The 25,784-nt window shown below is 40.1% G+C and overlaps 1 protein-coding gene across 1 annotated transcript in view; it reads right to left on the bottom strand.

The window, feature by feature from the left end:
* LOC116886966 overlaps positions 1-16,677 on the bottom strand; it is a 64,582-nt gene extending 47,905 nt beyond the window's left edge. Inside the window, exon 1 of the mRNA XM_032888461.1 lies at positions 16,552-16,677. Within this exon, the coding sequence (XP_032744352.1) occupies positions 16,552-16,677 (126 nt within the window). The remainder of the gene's footprint in view (positions 1-16,551) is intronic.
* Between the last annotated feature and the right edge of the window lie 9,107 nt (positions 16,678-25,784).

Below are 25,784 nucleotides of genomic sequence, written 5' to 3'. Positions count from 1 at the left end.
TTCAGGGGAAGAGGGAAAATAAGTTATTGTTCCCTAAGTGGGGACAGAGGGGGTCATCCCCATCTGTAAGCAGGTGGCTCCAGGCTGGAGTTGGCCATTAGACTTGTTCAGCAGTAGTCACATTCTTGCTTATCCAATAGCATTTTATTTATTATTTTTCTCATGTCTAATCAGAGAGCCTTTGTGCTGCGTACACCTTTTCACTGGGGAGGGCATTTCACCAGTTCTTCAATGTCGTGAACCTGACCCACCTTTTACTGTCCATTGTCTCAAACCTCATCCCCGCTCCTCTCTAAGAACTCTTCTCCTTCCTTTTGTTCCATTCCCTGCAGAACACTGAACTTAAATACAAATGCTCTGGTTCATAAAGCTTAGTATTTTTATTTTTAATATTATTTTTGTATATGTTTTTAAACTCCAGATTTATTCCTCTCCCTGTCCACCCTCCGACTGTTCCACATCCTGTAACTCCTCCCCGACCACCCCTGTTTCCACAAGGATGACTCTATGTCACTCGCCCCACCAGACCTCTAAACTTCCTGGGGCCTCCAGTCTCTTGAGGGTTAGGTGCATCTTCTCTGACTGAACCCAGGCCCAGGGAAGTCTTCTGCTGTGTTTGTGTTAGGAGGGGTCAGCAGCTTCTCTTCATTGGTTGGGTGCAAATATCTGCATCTGACTCTCTCAGCTACTTGTTGGGTCTTTCAGAGGGCAGTCATGATAGGTCCCTTTTTATGAGTGCTTCATAGCCTCAGTAATGGTGTCAGGTCTTAGGGCCTCCCCTTGAGCTGGATCCCCCTTTGGGCCTGTCCCTAGACCTTCTTTTCCTGAGGCTCTGCTCCATTTCTATCCCTGCAGTTCTTTCAGACAGGTCAGAGTTTTGACTTCATCCCTCACTTGATGCCCTGTCTTCCTGCAGGAGGTGGGCTCAACAAGTTCCCTCTCCCCAAGGGCATTTCATCTAGGGTCCCCTACTTTGAGTCATGAGAGTCTCTCACCTCCCAGGTCTCTGATACATTCTGGAGGATCTTTCCAACCTTCCTCCTATGGTCACCTGTTTCCATTCTTTCTGCTAGCCCTCAGGGCTTCAGTCCTTTTCCCCCACCCAATACCAGATCATCTTCCCCTCTCCCTTCCCCTCCCCATGTTCCTCCCTCTCTTCCCCCCTTGTGGTTGCTTTCTTCTCCTTCCCAAGTGGGACTGAGGAGTCCTCACTTGGGCCCTTCAGTTTCTTGACCTTTTTGAGTTCTGTGGACTGTATCTTGGGTATTTTGTACTTTTTTGTGGCTAATATCCACTTATTAGTGAATACATACCATGCATATCCTTTTGGATCTGAGTTACATCACTCAGGATGATATTTTCTAGTTCCATCCATTTAACTGCAAAACTCAGGATGCCCTCATTCTTCATAGCTGAGTAATATTCCATTGTGTAAATGAACCACATTTTCTGTATTCCTTCTTCTGTGGTGGGACATCTGGTTTGTTTCCAGCTCCTGGCTATCACAAATAAGGCTGCTATGAGCATAATGGAATGCATGCCCCTGTGGCATAGTTGAGCATCTTTTGGGTATATTCCCAAGAGTGGTATCGCTGGGTCTTTTGGTAGGTGTATTTCCAATTTTCTGAGGAACCTCCAAATTGATTTCCAGAGTGGTAGTAGTAGTGGTAGTTGCTCTGTAGTAGACCTTGAGGTCAGGGATGGTGATTTCCCCCCCAGCTGTCCTTTTATTGTTAAAAATTATTTTCGTTATTCTGGGATTTTTGCTTTTCCAGATGAATTTGATAATTGCTTTTCGATGTCTTTGATTTATGTTGAGATTTTGATGGGGATTGCATTGAATCTTTAGATCGCCTTTGATAAGATGGCCATTTTTATTATATTAATCCTGCCAATCCATGAGCATGGGAGATCTCTCCATTTTCTGAGATCTTCGATTTCTTTCTTGAGAGACTTGAAGTTATTGTCGTACAGATCTTTCATCTATTTGGTTAGAGTTACCCAAGATATTTTATATTATTTGTGACTATTGTGAAGGGAGTTGCTTCCCTGATTTCTTTCTCAGCCTGTTTATCATTTGTATAAAGGAAGGCTACTGATTTATTTGAGTTAATTCTATATCCTGCCGTTTTGCTGAAGTTGTTTATCAGCTGAAGAAATTCTCTGGTAGAATTTTTGGGTCACTTACGTATATTATCATGTCGTCTGCAAATAGTGATGCCTTTATTTCTTCTTTTCCAATTCGTATCCCCTTGATCTTTTTGTTGTTGTTGTTGTTGTTGTTGTCTTACTGTTCCAGCTAGCACTTTGAGTACTATGTTGAATAGATATGTGGAGAGTGGGCATCCCTGTCTTGTCCCTAATTATAATGGGATTGCTTCAAGTATCTCTCCATTTAATCTTATATTGGCTGTTGGTTTGCAGTAAATTGCTTTCATTATGTTTAGGTATGGGCCTTCGATTCCTGATCTCTCCAATACTTTTAACATTAAGGGGTGTTGTATTTTGTCAAATGCTTTTTCTGCATCTAAGGAGATGAGCATGAGTTTTTTTTCCTTTGAGTTTGTCTATATAGTGGATTACATTAATGGATTTTCGTATATTGAACCAACCTTGCATCCCTGGGATGAAGCCTGCTTGATCGTGGTGAATGATGGTTTTGATGTGTTCTTGGATTCAGTTTGCAAGAATTTTATTGAGTATTTCCCCATCAATATTCATAAGCAAGATTGGTCTGAAGTTCTCTTTTTTGATATGGTCCTAGTGTGGTTTAGGTATCAGAGTAATTGTGGCTTCATAGAATGAATTCGGTAGTGTTCTTTTTGTTTCTATTTTATGGAATAGCTTGAGGAATATTGGTATCAGGTCTTCTTTGAAGTTGTGCTAGAATTCTGAACTAAATTCATCTGGTCATTGGCTTTTTTTGGTTGGGAGGTTTTTAATGACTTCTTCTATTTCCTCATGGGATATGGACTTGTTTGGAAAGTCTACCTGCTCTTGATTTAACTTTGATATATGGTATCTGTCTAGAAAACTATCCGTTTCATCTAGATTTTTCCAGCTTTGTTGAGTATTGGCTTTTGTAGTAGGATCTGATGATATTTTTGAATTTCTTCTGTTTCTGTTGTTATGTCTACCTTTTCATTTCTGATTTGTTAATTTAAATACTGCCTCTGGGCCTTTAGTTAGTTTGGCTAAGGGTTTATCTATCTTGTTGATTCTCTCAAAGAATCAGCTTTTGGTTTTGTTGATTCTTTCCATTGTTCTCTTTGTTTCTCTTTGGTTGATTTCAGTCCTGAGTTTGACTATTTCCTCCCACCTACTCCTCTTTGGGGAGTTTGCTTCTTTTTGTTCTAGAGCTTTCAGGTGTGCTGTTAAGTTGCTACTGTAAGATCTCTCCAGTTTCTTTACCAGTAAACTTAGTGGTATGAATTTTCCTCTTAGTACTGCTTTCTTTGCATCCCATAAGTTTGGGTTTGATGTGTCAATATTTTCATTAAATTCCAGGAAAATCTTTAATTTCTTTATTTCATCCCTGACCAAATTATCATTGAGTAGAGAGTTGTTCAGTTTCCACATATATGTGGTCTTTCTGTTGCTTTTGCTGTTATTGAAGACCAGCCTTAGGCCATGGTGGTCTGATAGTATGCATGGGATTATTTCAATCGTGTATCTGTTTAAGCCTGTTTTTGCTACCGATTAAATGGTCAGTTTTGGAGAAGGTACCTTGAAGTGCTGAAAAGAAGGTGTACTCTTTTGTTTTAGGGTGAAATGTTCTATAGATATGTTAAATCCATTTGGTTCATAACCTCTATTAGTTTCACTGTGTCTCTGTTTAGTTTCTGTCTCATTGACCTGTCTGTTGGTAAGAGGGGGTTGTTGAAGTCTCCCACTATTAGTGTGTGGAGTTTGATGTGTGTTTTGACTTTTAGTAAAGTTTCCTTTACGGATGTGGGTGCACTTACCCTTGGGGCATAGATGTTCAGAACTGAGACTTGCTCTTGGTGAATTTTCCCTTAGATGAATATGAAGTGTCCTTCCTCATCATGCTTGATAACTTTTAGTTGAAAGTCAACTTTCAACTGGATATTAGGATGGCAACTCCAGCTTGTTTCTTAGGACCATTTGCTTGGAAGACCTTTCTTCATCCTTTTACTCTGAGATAGTGTTTGTCTTTGTTATTGACATGCGTTTCTTGTATGCAGCAAAATGCTGGACCTTGTTGAGTATCCAGTCTGTTAGCTGATGTCTTTTTATCGGTGAGTTGAGTCCATTTATATTGAGAGACATTAAAGACAGATGACTGTTGGTTCCTGTTATATTTGTTTTGTCGTTGCCTTTATGTGCTTGTGGTTCTCTCCTTTTGGCTCTGTTGTGAGATGCTTAATACCTTGTCTTTCCTTTGTGTAGGTATCTTCCTTGTTGGACTTTTCCTTCTAAGATGCTCTGTAGGGCTGAATTGGTAGATAGATACTGTTTGAATTTGGTTTTGTCCTGGAATGTTTTGTTTTTTCCATCTATGTTGATTGAGAGTTTTTCTGGATATAGTAGCATGGGCTGGCTTTTGTGTTCTCTTAGAGTCTGCATGACCTCTGACCAGGCTCTTCTGGCTTTCATAATCCCTGTTGAGAAGTCTGGTATAATTCTGATAGGTCTGTCTTTGTATGTTACTTGGCCCTTTTCCCTTGCAGCTTTTAATATTTTTTCTTTGTTCTATGTGTTTAGTGTTTTGATTATTATATGACGAGAGGATTTTCTTTTCTAGTCTCATTTGTTTGGTGTTCTATAGGCTTCTTATACCTTTATGGCCATCCCTTTCTTTAAGTTGGGAACGTTTTCTTCTATCATTTTGTTGAAGATGTTTTCAGGTCCTTTGAGCTGGGAATCTTTTTTTTCCCCTCTATTCCAATTATTCTTAGATTTGGTCTTTTCATTGTATCCTGAATTTCCTGGATGTTTTGGATTAGGAGTTTTTTTTTTAATGTTTTGAATTTTCTTTGACCATTATGTCAATCTCTTCTATAGTATCTTTTATACCTGAGGTTCTTTCCTCTATCTCTTGGATTCTGTTGGTGATACTTATATCTGCAATTCCTGACCTCTTTCCTAGGTTTACCATTTCTAGGTTTGCCTCCATTTGTGTTTTCTTTATTGTTTCTACTTCCACTTTTAGGTCTTGTACTGCTTTATGCAATTCCTTCTCCTGTTTGATTGTCTTTCCCTGCATTTCTTTAAGGGATTTATTTGTATCCTCTTTAAGAACTTCTACCTGCTTACCTGTGTTTTCCTGTATTTCTTTCAGTGAGTTATCTATATCCTACTTAAAGGACTCTATTATCTTTATAAGATAGGATTTTAGGTCAGCTTCCTGATTTTCTGGTATGTTGGGGAATTCAGGGCTTGCTGTGGTGGAAGAACTGGGTTCTGATGATGCCCACATATATTAGCTTCTGTTGCTTATGGTTTTGTGCTTGCTTCTCACCATCTGGTTATCCCTAGTGTTTGCTGGTCTGAGTGATCCTGTCTGGAGTCTGCCTCTTTTGTTCCTGGGTTTCAACAGCTCTCCTGCTAGGCCTGTGGCCCTTGCTGTAGCAGAACTCCTGTGCAGCCCTCCAGCTGGAGGGTATTCAGAGGGGCAGAGAGGCTGCTGATTTGTTGCGTTGGCTACAGTAGATCTCCTTGGAGGCCTTCAGACTTGGGTCTTCAGAGGAGTCGTCAAACTGTTGTCCTATGTGAAGCTGTCCTCTAGGGGTTGGTGGCCAGTCAATGTATGGACTGTGGTTTCTGTTTCCTTGTGTGCATCCACTCTCCAGGGAGGCTTTAAGACTTTAAGGTCAGTTGCACTGACAAAGAACCTTCAGGAAGCCTTCAGACTGCAGTGTCAATTGCCCAGTTGCATTTACAGAGGAACTCCTGGAATTCCTTCAAGCTGCCATGTCCTGGGAACAGTGGATCTTCTGGGATGCCTCAGGATATGGTACTGAATGCTCTTAGTGCAGTGATTCTTCTGGTGTGCCTCAGGATATGATGTCACATGTTCTGAGTACAGGGGATCCTCTGGTATGTCTTAGGATATAGCCTCTTCTGGGGAGCAGACTAGCTAGCAGTCTGTCTTAGCAGAAAGGCAGCTCATGGTTTTTAAATAAAGATATTTACTCTTTTTAAACATCAAACTTCAATACAAATAACACAGCTTCCCTGTTATCAACTAAAAGTTAAATTGCTTGCTTAAATATTGTATCAGTTACTTCTCCCCATTGCCATGGTAAAAGCAACTTATTACCAAGGTTCACAGTCTGAGGGTACAGTACATCGCAGGGATGATTGCATGGTGGCAGAGCAGGTAGATACAACCTGGATGGCAGAACTGAAGCAGCTGGTCACGTTGCATCTGCAGTTTGGGAGCAGAAAGAGATGAATGCTGACACGCAGCTCTTTTTTTCTCTTTTTTTTTCTCTTGTCCAGGACCATCACCCATGGGGGTGATAATGTGCACATTCTTTTCATTTAAACCTCTCTGGAAACACCCCGAAGACAAGCTCAGAGGTTTGTTTCCTACGTAACGCTTGGTCCTGTCACAGTGACAATCAAGATTAACCATCGCATATATAAGTGATTTCCCTAAATAACATGTTGAATATCAGTGTTATAGAATGAACTGTGTCTCTTCCAAGTCATATGTTGGAGTCCTGTCATGTAACGGGACTGCATTTAGGGAATTATGGGGAAGTGATTTTGTTAAATAAGGTCAAAAGGTCATGCGGTCAGGTCCCTCATCAGATAGGCTTATTGTCCTGCAAGGATAAAAAGTAACATCAGAGATGTCAAGCACAGAATAAAGGTCACATGCTATTCTAATCGGAGCCAACCTACAAGCGAAGGAGAGAAGCTCCTGTGGGAACCAACTCTGGCGGCTCCTTGGTCTTAGAGGTCATCTATAGAACTATGGAAAAATACTCTGTTGTTAGGAGTGTCCTAGCCTGTGGGTTTCTGAAGACAGACTAACTAGACCAAGGCAGTCAATAATCAGATTGTTCTCTAATCAATATTGCTGTGTTGAGTATAATGAGCATTGTTTGTCATTTCCAAGGTCCACAAAGAGAAAGGACATTGTCATTTGTTGAGTCTTACAAACCTAGATATTTTAAAAGTCTTCCTGGGCTGGACAGATGGCTCAGTGGTTAAGAGCACTGACCTCTCTTCCAAAGGTCCTGAGTTCAAATCCCAGCAACTGTATGGCGGCTCACAATCACCTGTGATGAGATCCGATGCCTTCTTCTGGGGGTGTCTCAAGACAGCTACCATATACTTATATAGGATGAATTTAAAAAATCTTTTTAAAAAAGTATTCCCCTTCCTGCATTTTATAACTACAGTTACATAATAATGTAGAAATAGCTTGTAATATTGCTGATATGCTAGAGTTGAATTTCATCATTAAAACATGTTCCTCTCCTCGCTCCTGACACTGTCTTGCTATGTAGCTCAGGTTGGTCTCAAATGGATAATCTTCCTGCCTGATTCTTAGTGCTGTAATTACAAGCCTCTAATTAAAGCCCCATGCCCCTTCTAGCCTTTTAGTAAGAGTATTACTTGGGCATTGTGATCCACGGCTTTTATTAATTCATCATTATTTACCTAAATACTAACTAATTAATTAGCTTGTTTTAGATTATGAAGCAACTCATTAAATGACCATTTATTACTTTACCACATTCTTGTAACACATAAATTGCAAACACAATTTGCCCAAGTATGATTTTACACAGAGAAATCCATGGTCTTTTCTTTAGCTAAAAGCATACTTTTTCTTGGTACTCCTAATTAACCACTAGAACATTCAACATTTTATACACCCTAAGCAACCCCACATATTCTCTGGCACACATATCTTGACTACACTGTACCAACAAGCTTTATTTAGAAAGAATGATAAAATTTACAATTACTTCTTAATTTTTATGGCGTCTAAATACTAGCTATTCAGGTAAGTAGAAAAAGCATGAGTGTAATACTGGACAAGGCCATTAGGTGGCACTAGCTCTACATGGGATGGTTCTCCTTTTATTCATTCATTTATTTTTCTTTTGTGAGCTTTAGATCTTTACATTTCTTAATTAAAAAACATTTCATCTTGGGGACTCTGGTTCTACTATTGCAACAAAAAGAGAAACTTACTTAGAAACTTCACTGAGATTTTCATGTTTGTACTTTTGATGGTGGTGTTTAGAACATGAAATGAGCCTATTTTGAGGTGAGAAATAAAAACATTAGAAGACAGAACTGTGGTTCAAAAGGATTCCAAAGAATGTGCCAATCGGCCGAAAGATAAATATTAAGTTTTACTTGTAGGTTCAAGTGACCAACTTACACAACATTGTGCAGAATCTTGATCCACTAGCAGTAAAGTTCAAAACGACTCAAGGTGAACTCAGTTCAGTTCAAACTCGGTGTCTTTTGAACTGACAGTAACGTCACAGTACTTCTGGCTTCTTTGTAAGATGTGAAGCTTCTGGATTACATGAGAGCTAATGAGGTCTCTTCATTGAGTCTGGGGAAAGGTTGATGACGTCCATGCCCATGGTTCTTACTGAACGGTACCTGTGGGTACCTGTCCTGGGTGTATTTGATTGCTGGCCATTAGTAGCAATCCCTTCTGTTAAACTGCAAACCAACCCTTGTTGTGGTATTATCGGGGGAAAAAAAGTCCAGTTTAGTTTCAAGAGAGCACATTAGACATGCCATGGCATCCTCAGCCAATTACTGAACCTTTCTATTGCATAGTTAAAGCAAACTATGAACTTTGGAAACAGGGAGGTAGAGAAAGCTAAAGGAAAATCTGTATTAGGGTGGCCTTAACAGGTATGCTCATTCTCAGACCCTGGATTCCTATTCTAATCCCGTTCCTCATTGTCACAAGACTCTGTGGAAGGCCACCTCCTCTTAGATTTCCCAAGCAAATAAAGATCAAATTCTCCCTGTTCGGTGCTCCCAAACTCACATGGAAGGTACTGTTGTTTCTCATATGGGGGAAACCTTGCAAGGGCAGAAAGTAGCACTTACCAGAAAGCTCACTAAAGGTCTCTCTCTGGCCTGTTTCCCTGAGACTGTATTACTAGAACAAATATATTAGGCCTAATTATATTTGCCTCAATCAAACATTCCTTATGGTATATTAATACTAAAAAAATACCTATTGTATTCGTGAAGTTTCCATTAAAATCATTATTTTGTGCTGTTATTTACAGAATCCGGCAGCTCCAGTCCCTTTCATGGTCGAGTTTTTAGCCGAAAAGTTGTTTTTATTTTTAATTTTTTTAACATTTATTTTTAACTAAGTGTCTGTGTATGTATCTGCATGTGAGTATGTACATATAAGTGCAGGTGCATTGAAGATCTGAAAAAGACAGCAGATCCCTGGAGCTGGAGTTATATAGATGTTTGTGACTCTTAAATATAGGTGCTAAGAACTGAACTTGAGTTCTCCGGAAGAACAACAAGTGCTCTTAACCTACCCTCCCATGAACCATTTCTCCAGACCCTATGTTTTGGTTTTAGGGTGTGTGTGTGTGTGTGTGTGTGTGTGTGATGCATGTGGAGGTTTGGGGGCAACTTCATAGCATGGTTCCCTTCTCCTACTTTTGCTAGGGTATGAGGGCTCAAATTCAGTTCACTAGGCTTTATTGGTGATGGGCCACCTCGTCAACCTTGAAAACGGTTTTTAAAATTTACTTTCTTTTTTTTTAAATTTCTTTTTCTAGTAATTTTTTTTCTCTTACTGGATATTTTTTTTATTTACATTTAAATGTTAACCCCTTTCCCAGTTTCTCCTCCACAAACACGCCATCACCTCCCCCTCCCCCTGCTTCTATAAGGGTGGTGCTCCCTTACCCACCCACCCGACCCCTCCCTCCCACCTCCCCGCCCTGACATTTCCCTACACTGGGGCATCGAGCCTTGACAGGACCAAGGGCCTTTCTTCCCATTGATGCCCGACAAGGCCATCCTGTGCTACATATTCGGATGGAGCCATAGGTCTATCCCTGTATTCTCTTGGGGTGGTGGTTTAGTCCCTGGGAGCTCTGGGGGTGGGGCTGGGAATTTGGTTGGTTGATATTGTTATTCTTTTTATGGGGTTGCAAACCCCTTAGGGTCCTTCAGTCCTTTCTCTAACTTCTCCATTGAGGACTCTGTTCTCAGTTCAATGGTTGGCTTCGAGCATCCATCTCCTCTCTGTATTTCTCAGGCTCTGGCAAAGCCTCTAAGGAGACAGCTATATCAGTCTCCTGTCAGCAAACTTCTTGGCATTTGCAATATTTTCTGGATTTGGTGTCTGTATATGGAATGGATCCTCTAGGTAGGGCGGTCTCTGTGCCACACTTTGTCTCCATATTTTCTCCTGTGAGTATTTTTGTTCTCCCTTCTAAGATCTGAAGCATCCACACTTTGGTATTTCTTCTTCAGCTTCTTGTGGTTTGGGAATTGTATCTTGGGTATTGCGAGCTTTGGGGCTAATATCCCCTTATCAGGGAGTGCATATCATGTGTGTTCTTTTGTGATTGGGTTACCTCAGGATGATATTTTCTAGTTGCATCCATTTGCCTAAGGATTTCATGAAGTCATTGTTTTTAATAGCTGTAATGTGTAAATGAACCCACATTTTCTATATCCATTCCTCTGTTGAAGGGCATCTAGGTTCTCGCCAGCTTCTGGCTATTATAAATAAGGCTGCTATGAGCATAGTGGAGCATGTGTCTTTGTTTTATGTTGGAGCATCTTTTGGGTACATGCCCAGGAATGGCATAACTGGGTCCTCAGGTAGTACTATGTCCAATTTTCTGAGGAACCTTCAGACTGATTTCCAGAGTGGTTGTACCAGAATGCAATCCCACCAACAATGGAGGAGTGTTCCTCTTTCTCCACATCCTTGCTAGCATCTGCTGTCTCCTGAGTTTTTGATCTTAGCCATTATGACTGATGTGAGGTGGAATCTCGGGGTTGTTTTGATTTGCATTTCCCTGATGACTAAGGATGTTGAAAATTTCTTTAGGTGCTTCTTGGCCATTCAGTATTCCTCAGTTGAGAATTCTTTGTTTAGTTCTGTACCCCTTTTTAAAAATAGTGTTATTTGATTCTCTGAAATCTAACTTCTTGAGTTCTTTGTATATATTGGATATTAGCCCTTTATCAGATGTAGGATTGGTAAACATCTAGTCCCAATCTGTTGGTTGCTATTTTGTCCTATTGACAGTGTCCTTTGCCTTACAGAAACTTTGCAATTTTATGAGGTCCCATTTGTTGATTCTTGATCTTAGAGCATAAGCCATTGGTGTTCTGTTCAGGAATTCCCCCCACCCCCTGCCAGGCCTAAAATTTACTTCCTTTTAAAACGTCTAGAATTCAAAATCAAATGGGCTTAGTGTTGGCTAGGAGCTAAATTGTTTTATGTCTTGAAATCCTAACGTTTATGGGTTGTTGTGGTAAATCTTCAACCCAAATACACCCATGCAAGGAAAACACAACTCAATTAGTATGCATACAAGCTGCGTGCCTAGACTGGGCAAATCTACCACTACACTACTGCCCTTGTATGAAGTCCCTTGTATCATGTGGTTTCTCTAGGCCACATGCTTCTACTTCATCTTCCTTCCATCTCCTCCTCTTCTGTCTTCCTCTCTCCTTTTTTCCCTAGTCTCCCCTTCTCCTCTCTCTCCCTCTCTCTTTAAAACTTTTCAGTTTCACCTTCCCTTCCACTGCCAAATAACCTTTATTTTTCAAGTTAAAATGGGAAAAAAGTTCACATGAAGTCATCTGAGTACCTGTCCGAGGCAGTACCTCTTGGGGAAGCAGAATTAACATTAAAATACAAACAGCACCAGGGCAATCCACAGCATTGGGTTTATCATGTGACTATAGTTGGAGATAAAGCCTTTGAGGAGGTGGTTAGGCTAAAATGAGGGCTTAGGGTAGTCTCTAATCTACACTGTCTAGTATCCTTACAACATGAAACTTAGACATAAAAACACACCGAGTATGCACAGGGAAATATCCCATGAAGACACAGCAGGAAAGGAAGACAAAGTTAGATCAGGAAACACAGGCAAGTGACATTTGTCAGTTGGGTGGGCCTCAGAAGAAACAGAACTGACTGACATTTTGACTCCCCATTTCCAGAAGCATCATAAATGTGTTTTGTTTTCAAACACATTTTTAAATGTTGCCTCATCTGTGATATTTTGTTATTGAAGCCTAGCTAACCAATACACCCTTCAAGACTTTTGTCTAATGTAAGTTGAGTTCGTTTTCTTGATTTACCAAAAATCATTGCTCTTTACGTTACAGGAAATCTCCCTTTGAGGACTAGACTGAGAAGATATTACTGCTGCTTGCTGGGTGGTACAAAGAACTCACTGAATTGTTTGATATTATATACCATGGGAGCAATCTCTAAATAAAAATATAGTGGAAACACACCAGGCCTTCCTATGTAGAATTGACGCTCCTAAGGAATTGTGGAAGATTTCGGAGAGATGGTTTTGGAGTCTGATGACCATTCTGGTGATGACAGTAACAAATAAAACATCAGAGACTGAGATGGCTCTTATGTCATGGCTATTTGCTCCAATGAGGTCTTGATTTTCTTTTTTTCTTTTTTCTTTTTTCTTTTCCAGAGCTGGTGACCGAACCCAGGGCCTTGCACTTGCTAGGCAAGCGCTCTACCACTGAGCTACATCCCCAACCCCAAGGTCTTGATTTAAAATTTTCAAATATTTAAGTGAGTTTAACTTTAGAATCTGAAGTGGAAACTTCTAATATCTTTGGAAAGTTAGTTGTATCCAATGATGTTTTGCTGGCACACACAAGTAAAAGGATGTCTTGCTAAAGCAGACACAGAATGTCTTCCTGAAGTAGACACAGGTGAAGAGATGTTTTGATATGGTGAATACATGAAAGGACCCATGATGGAGTATAAATATGACCCCATGGACAGTGGGAGATGAGCACTGAGCTTCGATTTGGTTTGCTCTGCCTTGCTGTTCTTCACTAAGGACATGCACATATTGGTTCAATTCACACAGTGTTGTTGAACTCAACTTGTAATAATGAAAAGAAACTCACCCAAGAACTGCTCCTCAGGTTCCTGCAGCACCTTGCCCCTTCAGTGTCTTGCCTCAGGCAGGTTGGTGAGCCTGGCAGGTTCTTCAGGAGTCAACTGGTTTGTGCATGGTGTCTGCCTGATGAGAGGACTGGACTGAAGCTGCTGAATTGTATTTGGTGTCTGCTATGGGACTGAACTTGCTGCCAAAGAAGATCGAGCTCACCCCCAAAGAACTATTGCTGAACAGGTCTACTTCCCCCATATGCTAATAACTTTTCTCTTCTAGTACCTCTGGTGGGTGGCGGGCTAGATGAGAGGTTGAACCCTTATCAAAAGTAAGTTGCAAAAAAATGTATCTCTACAAGAGTCTTCAAAGAATAACCCAAAATGAACCTATTTTAAAAATCTGCTATAAAGTGGTTTCTTATCACTCAGGCTTGAGTCTGTACCTTCTTCTAATTTAAGTGACTAAAGGCATGACAGTGAGCCAGATTAAAGGATCCATCAATCATTCATTAAAAGGATCATTTATTCATTAAAGGGTCCATCAATCACTCATTCATAAACCTTTTTGCTTTGCCTACTTGAGTACATAGATTCTACCTACCATGTTAGCTAGAGCTGAGAGTTGAGCTTTTCCTCCGGCTACCTTGTCTATGAGGAGAGCTGAACCACAGTATGGAGGATGTTACTAAACATCGGGCCTGAAATGTCATAACACTCGTAGAATGCATAGGGCACACATGGAATATGCATGATCCCCTAAAACAAAACAGGAACGTTGTATGATACAGTATGATGGTTTGTAGCATTTGTTTCTAATTCCTTTGATCTTTAGTAACTGGTGGAGTGTATATGTTATGGGAAAAAGGAAGCTTATGGTAGTTTGAGGATGCTTGATCCATGGGAACTGGTACTATTGGGAAGCATGGCCTTTTTGGAATAGGTGTGGCCTTATTGGAGGAAGTGTGTCACTGTGGGGGTGGACTTTGATGTCTTATGCTTAAGCTCCACCCAAAGTGGAAGAGACCCTCCTCCTAACAGCTTGCAGAAACCTGTCTTCCCCTGGCTGCCTCTGGCTCAAGATGTAGAGCACTAAGCTTCTTCTCTCGCACCATCTCTGCAGCACACTGCCATGCTTTCTGCCATGATGATAATGGACTGAACCTCTGAAACCTCTGAAACCAGCCACAATGAAATGTTTCCCTTTTATAAAAGTTACTTTGTTCATTTCACTAATATAACTCTTGGATACAATGGTCTCTTCCAGAGTTGGCTGATTTTAAGGTGTTTGCTCCATGATCATGCATCATGGTGCTTAGTTCTCAAGTCTCTTTTACACAGATTTCCATAATGTTTATACTTAAATGTTTTTCTGAGGTTTGCTTCATTTTCATGGATGTGCATCCCTTACCATATATTGGAAAGAATATAAAGATATGGGAGAGAGAAAATGACAGCGAACACAGTATAAGATTGAGGTCAAGACCACTCTAGATAGCAATGGTTCAGTACTGCTAGGATGTCCCATGAAATACAGAGAGGCCTCAGAAGCATTCCTGGAAGAGGGAAAAGCTGGTCATTTTTCTACTGGCTCCTTTTCTGTCTTGACTGGGAGTTACAGCTTCTCAGGCTGTACATGACCTTGGGTTTCTTTGGCTTTAGAGTTAGCCCCTGAGCACCAAGACTAAGAATCAGAGATGCACGTAACCCTCAAGAGCCTGGAGGCCCAAGGGAGTTTAGAGGTCAGGTAGGGAGGGTGGAGTGGGGTGGGGGCATCCTCGTAGAGATGGACTGGGGGGGTTGGGGGCTAGGAGGGTATGGGATGTGGAACAGTCAGAGGGTGAACCAGTAGGGTAATAAAATCTGGAGTGTAAAGATAGATAGATAGATAGATAGATAGATAGATAGATAGATAGATAGATAGATAGATAAAACAATCAGAGCTCTATTTTTTTTTTATTAACTTGAGTATTTCTTATATACATTTCGAGTGTTATTCCCTTTCTCGGTTTCCGGGCAAACATCCCCCTCGCCCCTCCCCTTCCTTATGGGTGTTCCCCTCCCCCTCCTCCCCCCCTTGCCGCCCTCCCCCCCACAATCATCTTCACTTGGGGTTCAGTCTTAGCAGGACCCAGGGCTTCCCCTTCCACTGGTGCTCTTACTAGGATATTCATTGCTATCTATGAGGTCAGAGTCCAAGGTCAGTCCATGTATAGTCTTTAGGTAGTGGCTTAGTCCCTGGAAGCTCTGGTTGCTTGGTATTGTTGTACATATGGGGTCTCGAGCCTATTGAGGTAGGTTTATCGCCAACGCGCTGTGAACTGGCTGAAATCAGAACTGGGCTAAAAAGTTGAGGATGGGGCCCCATTGTCATCTGCTGTACCAGCCATTCTTGTAAACCTTAATCATTTCAACGTAGTTTGCAAAAAATTACTCCACTAAGAATTTATCTGGGATTGGGGTCTCCATCTGTTGGTCAGTCTGTTTGCAACCCACTATTCATCCTGTTGTCTCCTTCTGTCCATCTGTGATCTCCTCTGTGTTCTCTCTCCAAATAGAAAGTAATAAAACTTAATTGAAGAGACCACAAATGTTTCAGCCCACTGCTTTCCAAATATGTCCATGTCATGGGTACATAGAAACTCGTAGTGTTTATTATGGTAAGGGCAAAAAGAAAACCTGGTCCAGCTAGGTAGAACAACCAAGGCTCATGGAGTTCAGGTCATCCTGTTTAGACCCCAGGAAAGGGCCAATAAGTATCTTATCATAAATATAACTGAGTATTAACAGGACACACTGGCTGAAAAACTTCATTGAATCCATAGTTTATTTTTCTGTTCTTTTTATTTTATTTAAAATTTTAACTTTTTACTGATTCTTTGTGAGTTTCCCATCATGCACTCCAATCCCACTCAACTCCCAGTCTCTTCATATCTACCTTCTACCTTTGCAACCTCCCTCCCTACAAAAGAAACTAAAAAAACAAAAATAAAACAAAATAGACATAAAAAATTCCTAGTGGAAGTTGTAATGTGTCGTGGGTGCGTCCCACAGTATATCCTTCAGTCCACACATCTTCACTTGCAAACGTTCATTGCAATGAGTCATTGTTCTAATTCTAGACGTCTCTGGCTTCTGCTGCACCATCAGTACTTTATCCTCACTGGGATGCCTCTCAGATATCTTCTTCTTGCCCTATGTCATGGAGATCCTGCAGATTTGGATCTGTAGGGTCCACCCCTTTACAGGCTCCAGCAATTCATAGATTAGGTCGATATTGGAGTGGGTCAACTCAAAGCCCTGGTTCTATGCCTGGGTAGTAGCTGAATTGCACAGCCTGCCAGCTCTCCTATACCCACACCACCAGGGGGAGCTCTTCAGGACTGTTAGGCTAGCTCACACAATGTTGTAGCTGCCCAGGGGCAGAGCCAGGTCTCCCACTCTCATACCTCAGGAATGGCTCCCCGGACCTTCACCATCAGGATCAGTTCAACTGTGCTACCCTGGGGAAGCACAGGCCTATTCTCCTGAGTGCTGAAGCTGGTGAGGAGCAGGGACAGCTCTCTGGATCTCATGACCCTAGGGCCAGCCCAGTAAGTGGGAGCACTTGCTGCAAGGGGCAAGGAGTAAGGGAAGGAAGGCATCTCACCCACACCCATGCCACCTCACAGCAAGAGGCAAGGGCAGCATTCCCATGCTCCTACCCTTGGGGTCTGCTCACCTTCAGTATCCCTGCCCCAGGGCCAGCTCTACTATGCTGCCCAGTGAAGAGCAGGGCCTACTCTGTAGGTTGATGTCTATTTGCAGGTGCGGACTGGCACAAGTAGGCCAAGGCCATGATTGGGCAGTAAAAAAAATAAGGCAGTAAAGCAGGAGAGAAGGGGAAGGAAAAGGACAATCAAGATGGAGCTGGTAAAGGATGGCCCAGATCCAGGCGGTCTTGAATGGCCCTAGGTAGTTATGCATATTTTTTAAGGAATGAATTTCTATAGGTAAATTTATCTTATTAGGTGGGTGGTTTATATCCTTATGAACTGGTTGTGAGTTTATTGTGTAGTTGTATTGTGGATTGAGGATTTAACATATAAATCTGATCATTGGGTTCCAGTTTGTTGAGTCTTGATTTTACAGGGTAGCTGGAACCAGAGAGTTCACAACTAGCAGAGAGCTGCCAGAAGAGATACTAACTAGAGATAAATTATGGTTAGTTCCATATGGCCGTCCAGTGCCAGAACTAACTCTAGGGACCAGCGTGACAAGGTTCCATGCTGGAACGGCTCGAGGATCACCTGGGTCATGACTTGGGGGCAGCATGAAGCTGCTGAGTGTCATGTGGCCCTATGGGTGCCAGTGCTGATGTGGAATAAAAGGTTCAGCCATTTTTTAATATGTACCTCAATACCACTCTCCTTAGAGCTGTAGCTGGTGGAGGGATGGGCAGGATCACCTCTCCAGAATGCTGCAGCCGGTGAAGGGCAGGGCCAGCTCTGTATAGCCCTTGGACATCAACATGATGCTAGGCAGTGGCCCAGACCAGGAATGTCCAAATGGTCTTTAATGGTAGTATGAGCAGACGTCTACACAGACCACTTCTATATAATCAGAGACCCAGACATGGTCCTCAGTGGGAGCACAGGATGGGGCTTCACCATGGCCTCAGGTGACAAGACAGGCTTCTCACATCAGGCTGTTCCTCTCCACCACAAGTTTCCAGTTCTTCTCTTCACAATGCTCAAATTGTTCTGCTTCTTCTTCTGTCCTCTCTGTCCACCACATAGATGCCCATTGTAGTGGCATGGTGGCAAGTGGGCCTCTTTTCTTTTGAATTACTAGTAAATTCTTGAGTTCTAACTTTTTAACTCAAATAAGCAGATATTTACTGTTATTTTCTATTACGTGCTATTGGAATATGACATCAGGCAACATGGCAGCTTCTCCTTGAGCCTGTAGTTCAAGGAGAAAATGCTGCATGATTTGACAAACCTATTAAAATATTGCACATAAAATATAGAAAAAGAGGCTGTGAAACTGGCTCACTGGTTGAAATGCCAGTCAGTCAAGCATGAGGACCCATGTTCAGATCCCAAGCTCCCACATAAAATGCCAAGTGTGGTACCTGCAATCCAAATACTAGGGAGACAAAGACAAGAACATCCCTGCCACCTACTAGCTAGCTGGTCTGGCCAGTCAATGGACTCCAAGTTCAGTGAATGATATATAGAGAGGAAGACACTGGACATTAATCTTTGACCTCCACATACAATGTACACATGTGTACATGAACAGATAGATACTTATATTCAAATAAATAAAATAGAAGAACCAAGCAGCCAGGCCAATTGTGAATGTTTAATATTATGTGGTCTTCACAGCCTATCACAGCTCTTGTTTAGTCCTTTATTTTTATCTCTCATGTTACTCTTTTTTTTTTTTTTTTTTTTTTTTTTAAAGATTTATTTTATTTTATTATATATAAGTACACTGTAGCTGTCTTCAGATACACCAGAAGAGGGCATCAGATCTTTTTACAGATGGTTGTGAGCCACCATGTGGTTGCTGGGAATTGAACTCATGACCTCTGGAAGAGCAGTCGGGTGCTCTTAACCGCTGAGCCATCTCTCCAGCCCTCTCATGTTACTCTTAAGAGTTAACAGTCAGGCCTAACTGTGGGAACCTGAAGATGTCCCTACTTCTAAGTCGTTACATTAGCTTGTATTTTTATGACAGCTTCTCTACCAGCTGTAAATTATTTTGGACTAGGTACTTTGCCTTATTTATTTTTGTACTTCAGGGGTTAGCTGTACAGCCTGATTCACAATGCTCATTAGATGAAATAATGGTCATTTCTTCATTTCTGTCTTATCCATTATGAGTCTAGAATGGTTGCAAAAAGAGCCATTACTTAAGATAAGAGAACCATATTTTAGAGAAGCTCTAAAATCTGTGTTTCCAGTAATCAATTGCAGTTTACCTGTCACAGAAAACAAAGGTTTTATTTGCTTAGAGCCACAAGGCAGGCAGTGTTTTGACAACCATTAATTTTTCATTCTGTTAAGTAGCTACTAGCTATTCATTTAACATCAAGAACTCACATAGGCAATATCAAGATGGCTGGCGATAACATATTTGGAGCACAATAAATCACTTAATTTCAAAATAGTTCTCACCATAGGAAAAGCATTTTATGAACTTAGGTTTATGTATTTTATCATGTCTCATGGGGTTCCCTTGGTTTCTTTGAATGCATTTTGCCTCTCTGTGGATAGGACCTGGTTAAACTGTGTTCATTGCATACAAAGAGTCTTTCTAATAGTCCTTTTGTACTTAGTAATTTATTCTTGTTGTTAAGAACATATGCAAAAGCAGTTTCATTTGATCATGAACTAGTTCTAGAAGAGAATGTTTAAATAAAAACTGTTTATAGCTGGCATCAATAAATGCAGAATTTCTAGTCATGTTCTAGAAATTAGACAGGCACTATAAATACAAATATGTTCATTGTCTCCCTTACCCATCAAATTTGAGATCATTCTAAGAAGCACATCTAAGAGCTACAGAATTCTTGTGTTCATTTTTTTCCCTGCTTGTTCCCACACACATTCCCACAAACATGGAACTGCATGGAGGTGGGGTGTTAGGGTGATCTTTCTGTGCACTGTGTAATGATTGTCTTTATAATCTTTCAAATTCTGGTTTCTATGCAGGATGGGGTACGGGAAGAAAACTGAATGCAGACCAGACCTTTGGTATTGTTATCCCAATTACTCAGCACCTGTCACATATTTTGTAAACTCACCTCCTGATTGTTTTAATAAAAAGTAAATACTTTATTTTCTTTAGGTATGTGTGTGTGTGTGTGTGTGTGTGTGTGTGTGTGTGTGTGTGTGTCTGTGGGAAATTGTCTTCAGTGTAGGTTGATATAAAAAGATCTATTTTGGGCATCACCATTCCCTAGGCAGTAGATCTTATAAAAGAAAGGAAAAAAGTCATGATACGTAGGAGCAATTGACAAATAGGCAGCATGGTTGCATTTCATTTCTCTCTGTTTTTGACTGGATATATAAATGTGTGTGTGTGTGTGTGTGTGTGTGTGTGTGTGTGTGTGTCTGTTGTATATTTGCTAATTTACCTCATTCTCTTTCAGGTCTTTAAATTTCCCTTTCAATGAATATTTTAGCTTCTTTTCATTATATTTTTTATCTGTTCTAGTTTCATTTCTGTTCTTATGACAAAGCACCCCAATCAAAACCAACGTAGTAAATAAATTAGACCCATAATTCCAGACTATGGTCTATCATTGAGGGGAAGTCAAGGAATGGACTAAGCACTTCACATCTACTGCCTAGGGAATGGTGCTGCCCACAGTGTGTTGTTATACATTAACCCACACTGAAATCTATTTCCCACAAACATACCCACAAACTATGATCTAGATAAACCCTTAATTGAGGCTCTCTTCTCAGTTGATTCTAAGTCCCAATAGGTTGATACTTAAAACTAAGTATCATACTACGTCACATATCTCTTAATTTTAAATGATTCCAATATCCTTAACTCTCAGTTCCTTTAATTCTTCCTCTATGATGATCTTGCTGTCCACACTACCTCAGTTACTCATTGGAAATTATCCAGATAAGCAATGTAAACATCAACATCCATATTTCTACTTCTTCCATAATATCAAAACTAATTTATCTTAATATTATTCTATTTTTTTCATATTCTCAAATACTCTACAATTTTTGAAACCAGAGATGTAAGTAATATCACGATTCTTAACCTTGAAAATTAATTTTTCACTGCTATTCTGTTCTCATTTTAAAAATATTCACAGATTTTTATTATAATCACATTATTGACAGATCCTTATTTCTATATATTTTGCAAACCTCTTTCGACTCTAAAAATAAAAACCATAATCTTGGTAGTGGTAGATTTTAAAAAATAACTCTGCAACCTTTCTTACTAAGAGATATCTTGTTTTTCCAATTTAAAAAATGGATCTAACCTTGTGATTTGACTGACAGTAGACTGCAGAAAGTGACATCTTAATAGTACTGAGAATAAGTCACAAAATCTCTGGGATTCTACATTTTTCTCTGGGCACTCACAACTGTCACGTGAATGAAGCTAGGCTTTGCTATTTCTAGAAGCTAGGAAGTATAAGTATGAAAATAAGGATCAGGAAAGAGATTAAAGACTAATTACATTTAAACAAAATCAAAGAATGTTTACTAGCATTAGAGGTCTTAATTTAGAGAAAGATCATACCCCATCAGCTTTAAGGTGAATGACTTGGCCGGTGAGCTACTGGGTTGAACTGCCATGTTCCCTAGGGAGTATGATGAAGGAAGGGGTAGTCTTATAAAAATATAAAAGCAACCCTGGGTATCCTCTGAAGTCTAAGGGAGTAAGTTCACAGGCACAAGAGAGCTCCAGGGGAAATACTTTTACCAACAGTATCATGGAGACTTGAAGCTTTTTCCTGCATGAGGCACTGTGGAATATTCTGTACCTTGAATCCTGGGTCCTGGATTAGTCAAATCCTCAGCCTTGGTTATCAGTCATATGACAAGGTGACAAGGTGAGTCACATTACTTCACAGGAAAACACATAAAACGGGATGTTAATTGCATTTACTTTTGTATGAATTACCTTAATTTAAACTTGGAAATCACCTAAAATTCTTGTTTTCATTCCTTTTGTGATAGAAAAATGGGAACATATGCATGATTTGGAATTATCTTTGATTGAGTGGGAAGTAAACTAATTGAGAGATAAGGTTTTTGAAGTGCAGATGCAACATATTAAAATTACATTAGCGCGACCCTCCTTTTCTTGATCCTTCCAACATCTTTCTTTTAAATAAGAAGTTCAGATTAAAATGGCCAAAATAGTAAAAGATATTTTATGGACATTATTATTATTATTATTATTATTATTATTAATTTATAGAAAACTCACAAAAGTATGAACACTGTCTTTTCTGTGGCCATTTTTGTAGCCAGATCACAGTAGGCAAAGAAAAACGGGTAAGAGTAGATTTAAAATCCAGGAAGATGGCTCACTTGTAAACATGCTTGCTATGAAAGCATGAGACTCTAATATTGGATTCCCAGCACCCATCTAAGAAACTGGACCTGGTGCCCTACGCCTGTAACCCCAAAAGGAAATACTTAAACATATATTTGCATCTCATGTATTGGAAAAGGTTTATAGAGCATTCATCAAATCAATTTGGGGAAGCAGAGACAAGGATCTTTTGGATGCATTGGCCATACAGTCTTGCTGGACTCCAAGTGAGCTCCAAGTTCAGTAAGAGACCCTGCTCCAAAACAAACATACACATCATCATCATCATCATCATCATCATCATCAGCAGCAGCAGCAGCAGCAGCAGCAGCAGCAGCAGCAACAACAACAACAACAACAACGACATTAGTAAAGAGTGATAAAGACACTTAGGGTGGTCTAATTGAGAAGTGTCCACCAAAGTCTCAGGGATGTGTGAGGACTTAGTCTCCAGCTGGTGCTGTTTGAGGAGGCTTAGGAGGTGTAGGACTCTTTGAAACTAGAGAGTCCTAGCTTTCTCTCCCTGCTTCGTGCTTGTTGCTCAAGGTATGATCTATCAGCTTGCTGTTCCTGACAACATACCTGCTTCCTGCCCCATCCTGTCCATGGTATCCACAGACTGCCTGAAATGACTAACATCATCTTGTTCTGATTCCATTTTGTGCTTGCTTCAACAGTTCTCAGGTCTATACCTACCCCATCCCCCACGGTCATGGTTGTCTTGGCAATACATTTGAGATTTTCGTGGCTTTGACCCTGATCCAGATGTACTGACTAAAGTAATTAATCTAAAAATAAATAGAAAAGCTATGTCAAAAATAATTGGCATGTCATGTTGTGTCCAAAATAATTACTCTGCCGTGTATGAGCATTTCGAGGCTACTTCGACCCTCATGTAACTTTGATATAAATTAAGGTCTTTGTGAGTTTTGCCCTTAAAAATTGAGCTTGAGATTTATCAGAGACACAAGCCCATTCTTTGTCTGACCATCAATAAAAAGTACTTAAAACTTGTAATTGGCTTGATCAGCATCCCTGTAATAACTATCTCGTGTGTATCATTTCAGTCTCCGTCTGTACCTGTAACTGTAAATTAACTCATTCTTCCATGGGTTACCTTGGTCATAGTGTTTTATCACAGTAATAGAAAAATAGTTAATGCAATATATATTTGGGATTGAGACTGGAAAGATGACTCAGTAATTAAGTGTACTTGTTGTTCTCATACAGGACCTGGACTTAGTTCTTAGTACCTGAGCTCAGTTCTTAGCAACCACATGGCAGCTTAAACAACAACTGTCTGTGACTCTGGTTTTAGGGACTCTGACATCCTCTTCTGGCTTCTACAACTACCAGGCACCTGCATAATACGCACACACGTATGCAGGCAAAACATGCTTGTACACAAAAATAAATATTTTAAAATATTTGAGATTACTCTTTCTGTGTCATAAATGAGTCTTCCTAAGAGAAGTAAAGTCACTTGCTAACGGTAGAGAGTGGCAAAGAATACTAATATCATTGTACTATTTTTTCTTTTTGTCCGAAGGTGGGGCACTTCTCTAATTGTTAAAGGTAGAGCAAAAGATGAATATCTAGCCCCCCAAGAAAAGAAGCTACCAGAGAACTCCAAAATGTTCAAAGGAGATGAAAATAAAGAAAAACATGAACTAATTGTGTGTCGTCCTTTAAAAGCATTTTACAGTGACGACCTCACTTAATCGTAACGGCGACCTTTATGCCATAGATTCTTTCCCTTAGTATGGCGGAGGAGAAATTGAAGATAATCAGACCAAAAAGAGACGTCTCAAGTACCGTGATGACAGGAAGCAGATGTGGGGAAGGTAATATCTAGAGGACACAGCTCAGAGCTGACTCCTGGCCTCACAGTGGAAACCCCAGCTGCTGTTGGTGTGTAAGAGGCATTCTCTTGCTGGGAAGGCGAAAGGGGTTCAGACACAAGAAGAATAGAATCAGATGAATTTGGTACTTGGTTGGATTCTTTTAAACAGAATTCATGGATGTGGAGAGATGAATGACAACCCTATCTCATGAAAGTTTTAATGTCATACAGGAAGTTGTTATATATGAAATCAACTAATGTATATGTATATGCATATGTGTATGTGTATGTATATGTATATATGTATATATATACATATAAAACACTTCAAGTGTTTATTTCAAACTTAATTTTGATTTATGTGTAGCTGGATACTTAAGAAAATACAACAATTGGTTGATTTCATTTCACCATAGCTATGTACAGTAGCCAGCCAACTGAATTTGCCTGGAATTTACCCAGTTTTAACACTGAAAGCCCTTGTTCTTGGGTAAGCAAGCTGTTTACCATGCCACATACAAATTGTAAGCCTGCTAGCAAGTCAATAAAGATACCTGTCTTCAAGAGTTCATTTGGGTCAACCCCAGTTTTCTGGATTTTGCTTTTTCAGAATGTAACAATGTTATTTCTTAAACTCCATCTTGATTGTCCTAGGCAAATCTAGAGAAGGACCTTGTACGTTAAATCTCTGAATTGTTGTGTTGGAATGCTGCTAATCTTTCCTAAGGAGAAGCTGTATGCCTACAAATCCTCCACAACAGCTCTGTTGACCATGTAGGTCCAATTGCTCTGCTCCTGGCTCCTTGTGTGTTGGTGTAGAGGACAGAGACAGGAAGAGAAGAGACAAGAAGATTCTCAGACAGCTTCACCCCTGTGGCAGCAGGCAGGAGCCCAGACGTTGGACTCTGTCTGTCCTTAGCATTCTTGGGAATTTCCTCATGTCCTTGATATCTTAGCCAAATGTAATTTTAAGCTATCAGTCTGTCAACTCTGGATAATTCTTAGCTATGTCATACTGTTGTGGAGGGAATTGATTAATATTTATGAACGCATTATGTGGGAAAGTGGGGTATAAATATTACTACATGCACTGAAAGACTGTTTCCTATATAGTATTATACACAAAGAAAATAAGCCACGGCTGTCATATTCTTGGAACAGTTTTTAAGTGGCGATCAGTTATCTTTGCTCCCCTCTCATCTTTTATTTGTTTAGTGCTTTTGTGATTTAATGTTTTCAATGATGATTTCTGTTAACTTTGTTTTTTTTTATTGTTGTCATGCATTGATGTATTTTGGTTCCTGTTACGTTCAATACATCTTTCTATTTCCAGTTACAATTTGTAAATCATTGCCTGTGATTTTCTGTTTGGAAATTTATCCAGCACACTCAGGATGTCTGTCATCACTTAAGAATGGGCACCGAGACACGCTGCTGAAGAGAACAGATATGCTACTTAGCTTTATTGTATGTAAAGCTCCTATGATGGAAATTCTTCCTTTATTCTAGAATTTGTAAGCATAAAATTAGAAGTAGATTTGACTGAAAACATAGAATTTTGAGTATAATACAATTACAACTAAGTGTTGGGTTACGTTTGCAATTCATTAAGGCAGAAATAGTATATTTTTCATAACCAATGAAATATACTGGTAATAAGCCTAAACATGTTTTCAATAGCAATTTTTGTTATAGTCCTAATGTTAAAGTAGCACTTGCAAATATCATTCTTGTTTTTTTTGAGACAGGTTCTCATGAAGACTATAT

Source organism: Rattus rattus, chromosome 18 (genome assembly GCF_011064425.1).
Source record: "Rattus rattus isolate New Zealand chromosome 18, Rrattus_CSIRO_v1, whole genome shotgun sequence".
In the NCBI taxonomy this organism is placed as follows: domain Eukaryota; kingdom Metazoa; phylum Chordata; class Mammalia; order Rodentia; family Muridae; genus Rattus; species Rattus rattus.
The sequence above is the reverse complement of the archived record's forward strand: the minus strand, read 5'-3'. Positions and strand labels throughout refer to the sequence as shown.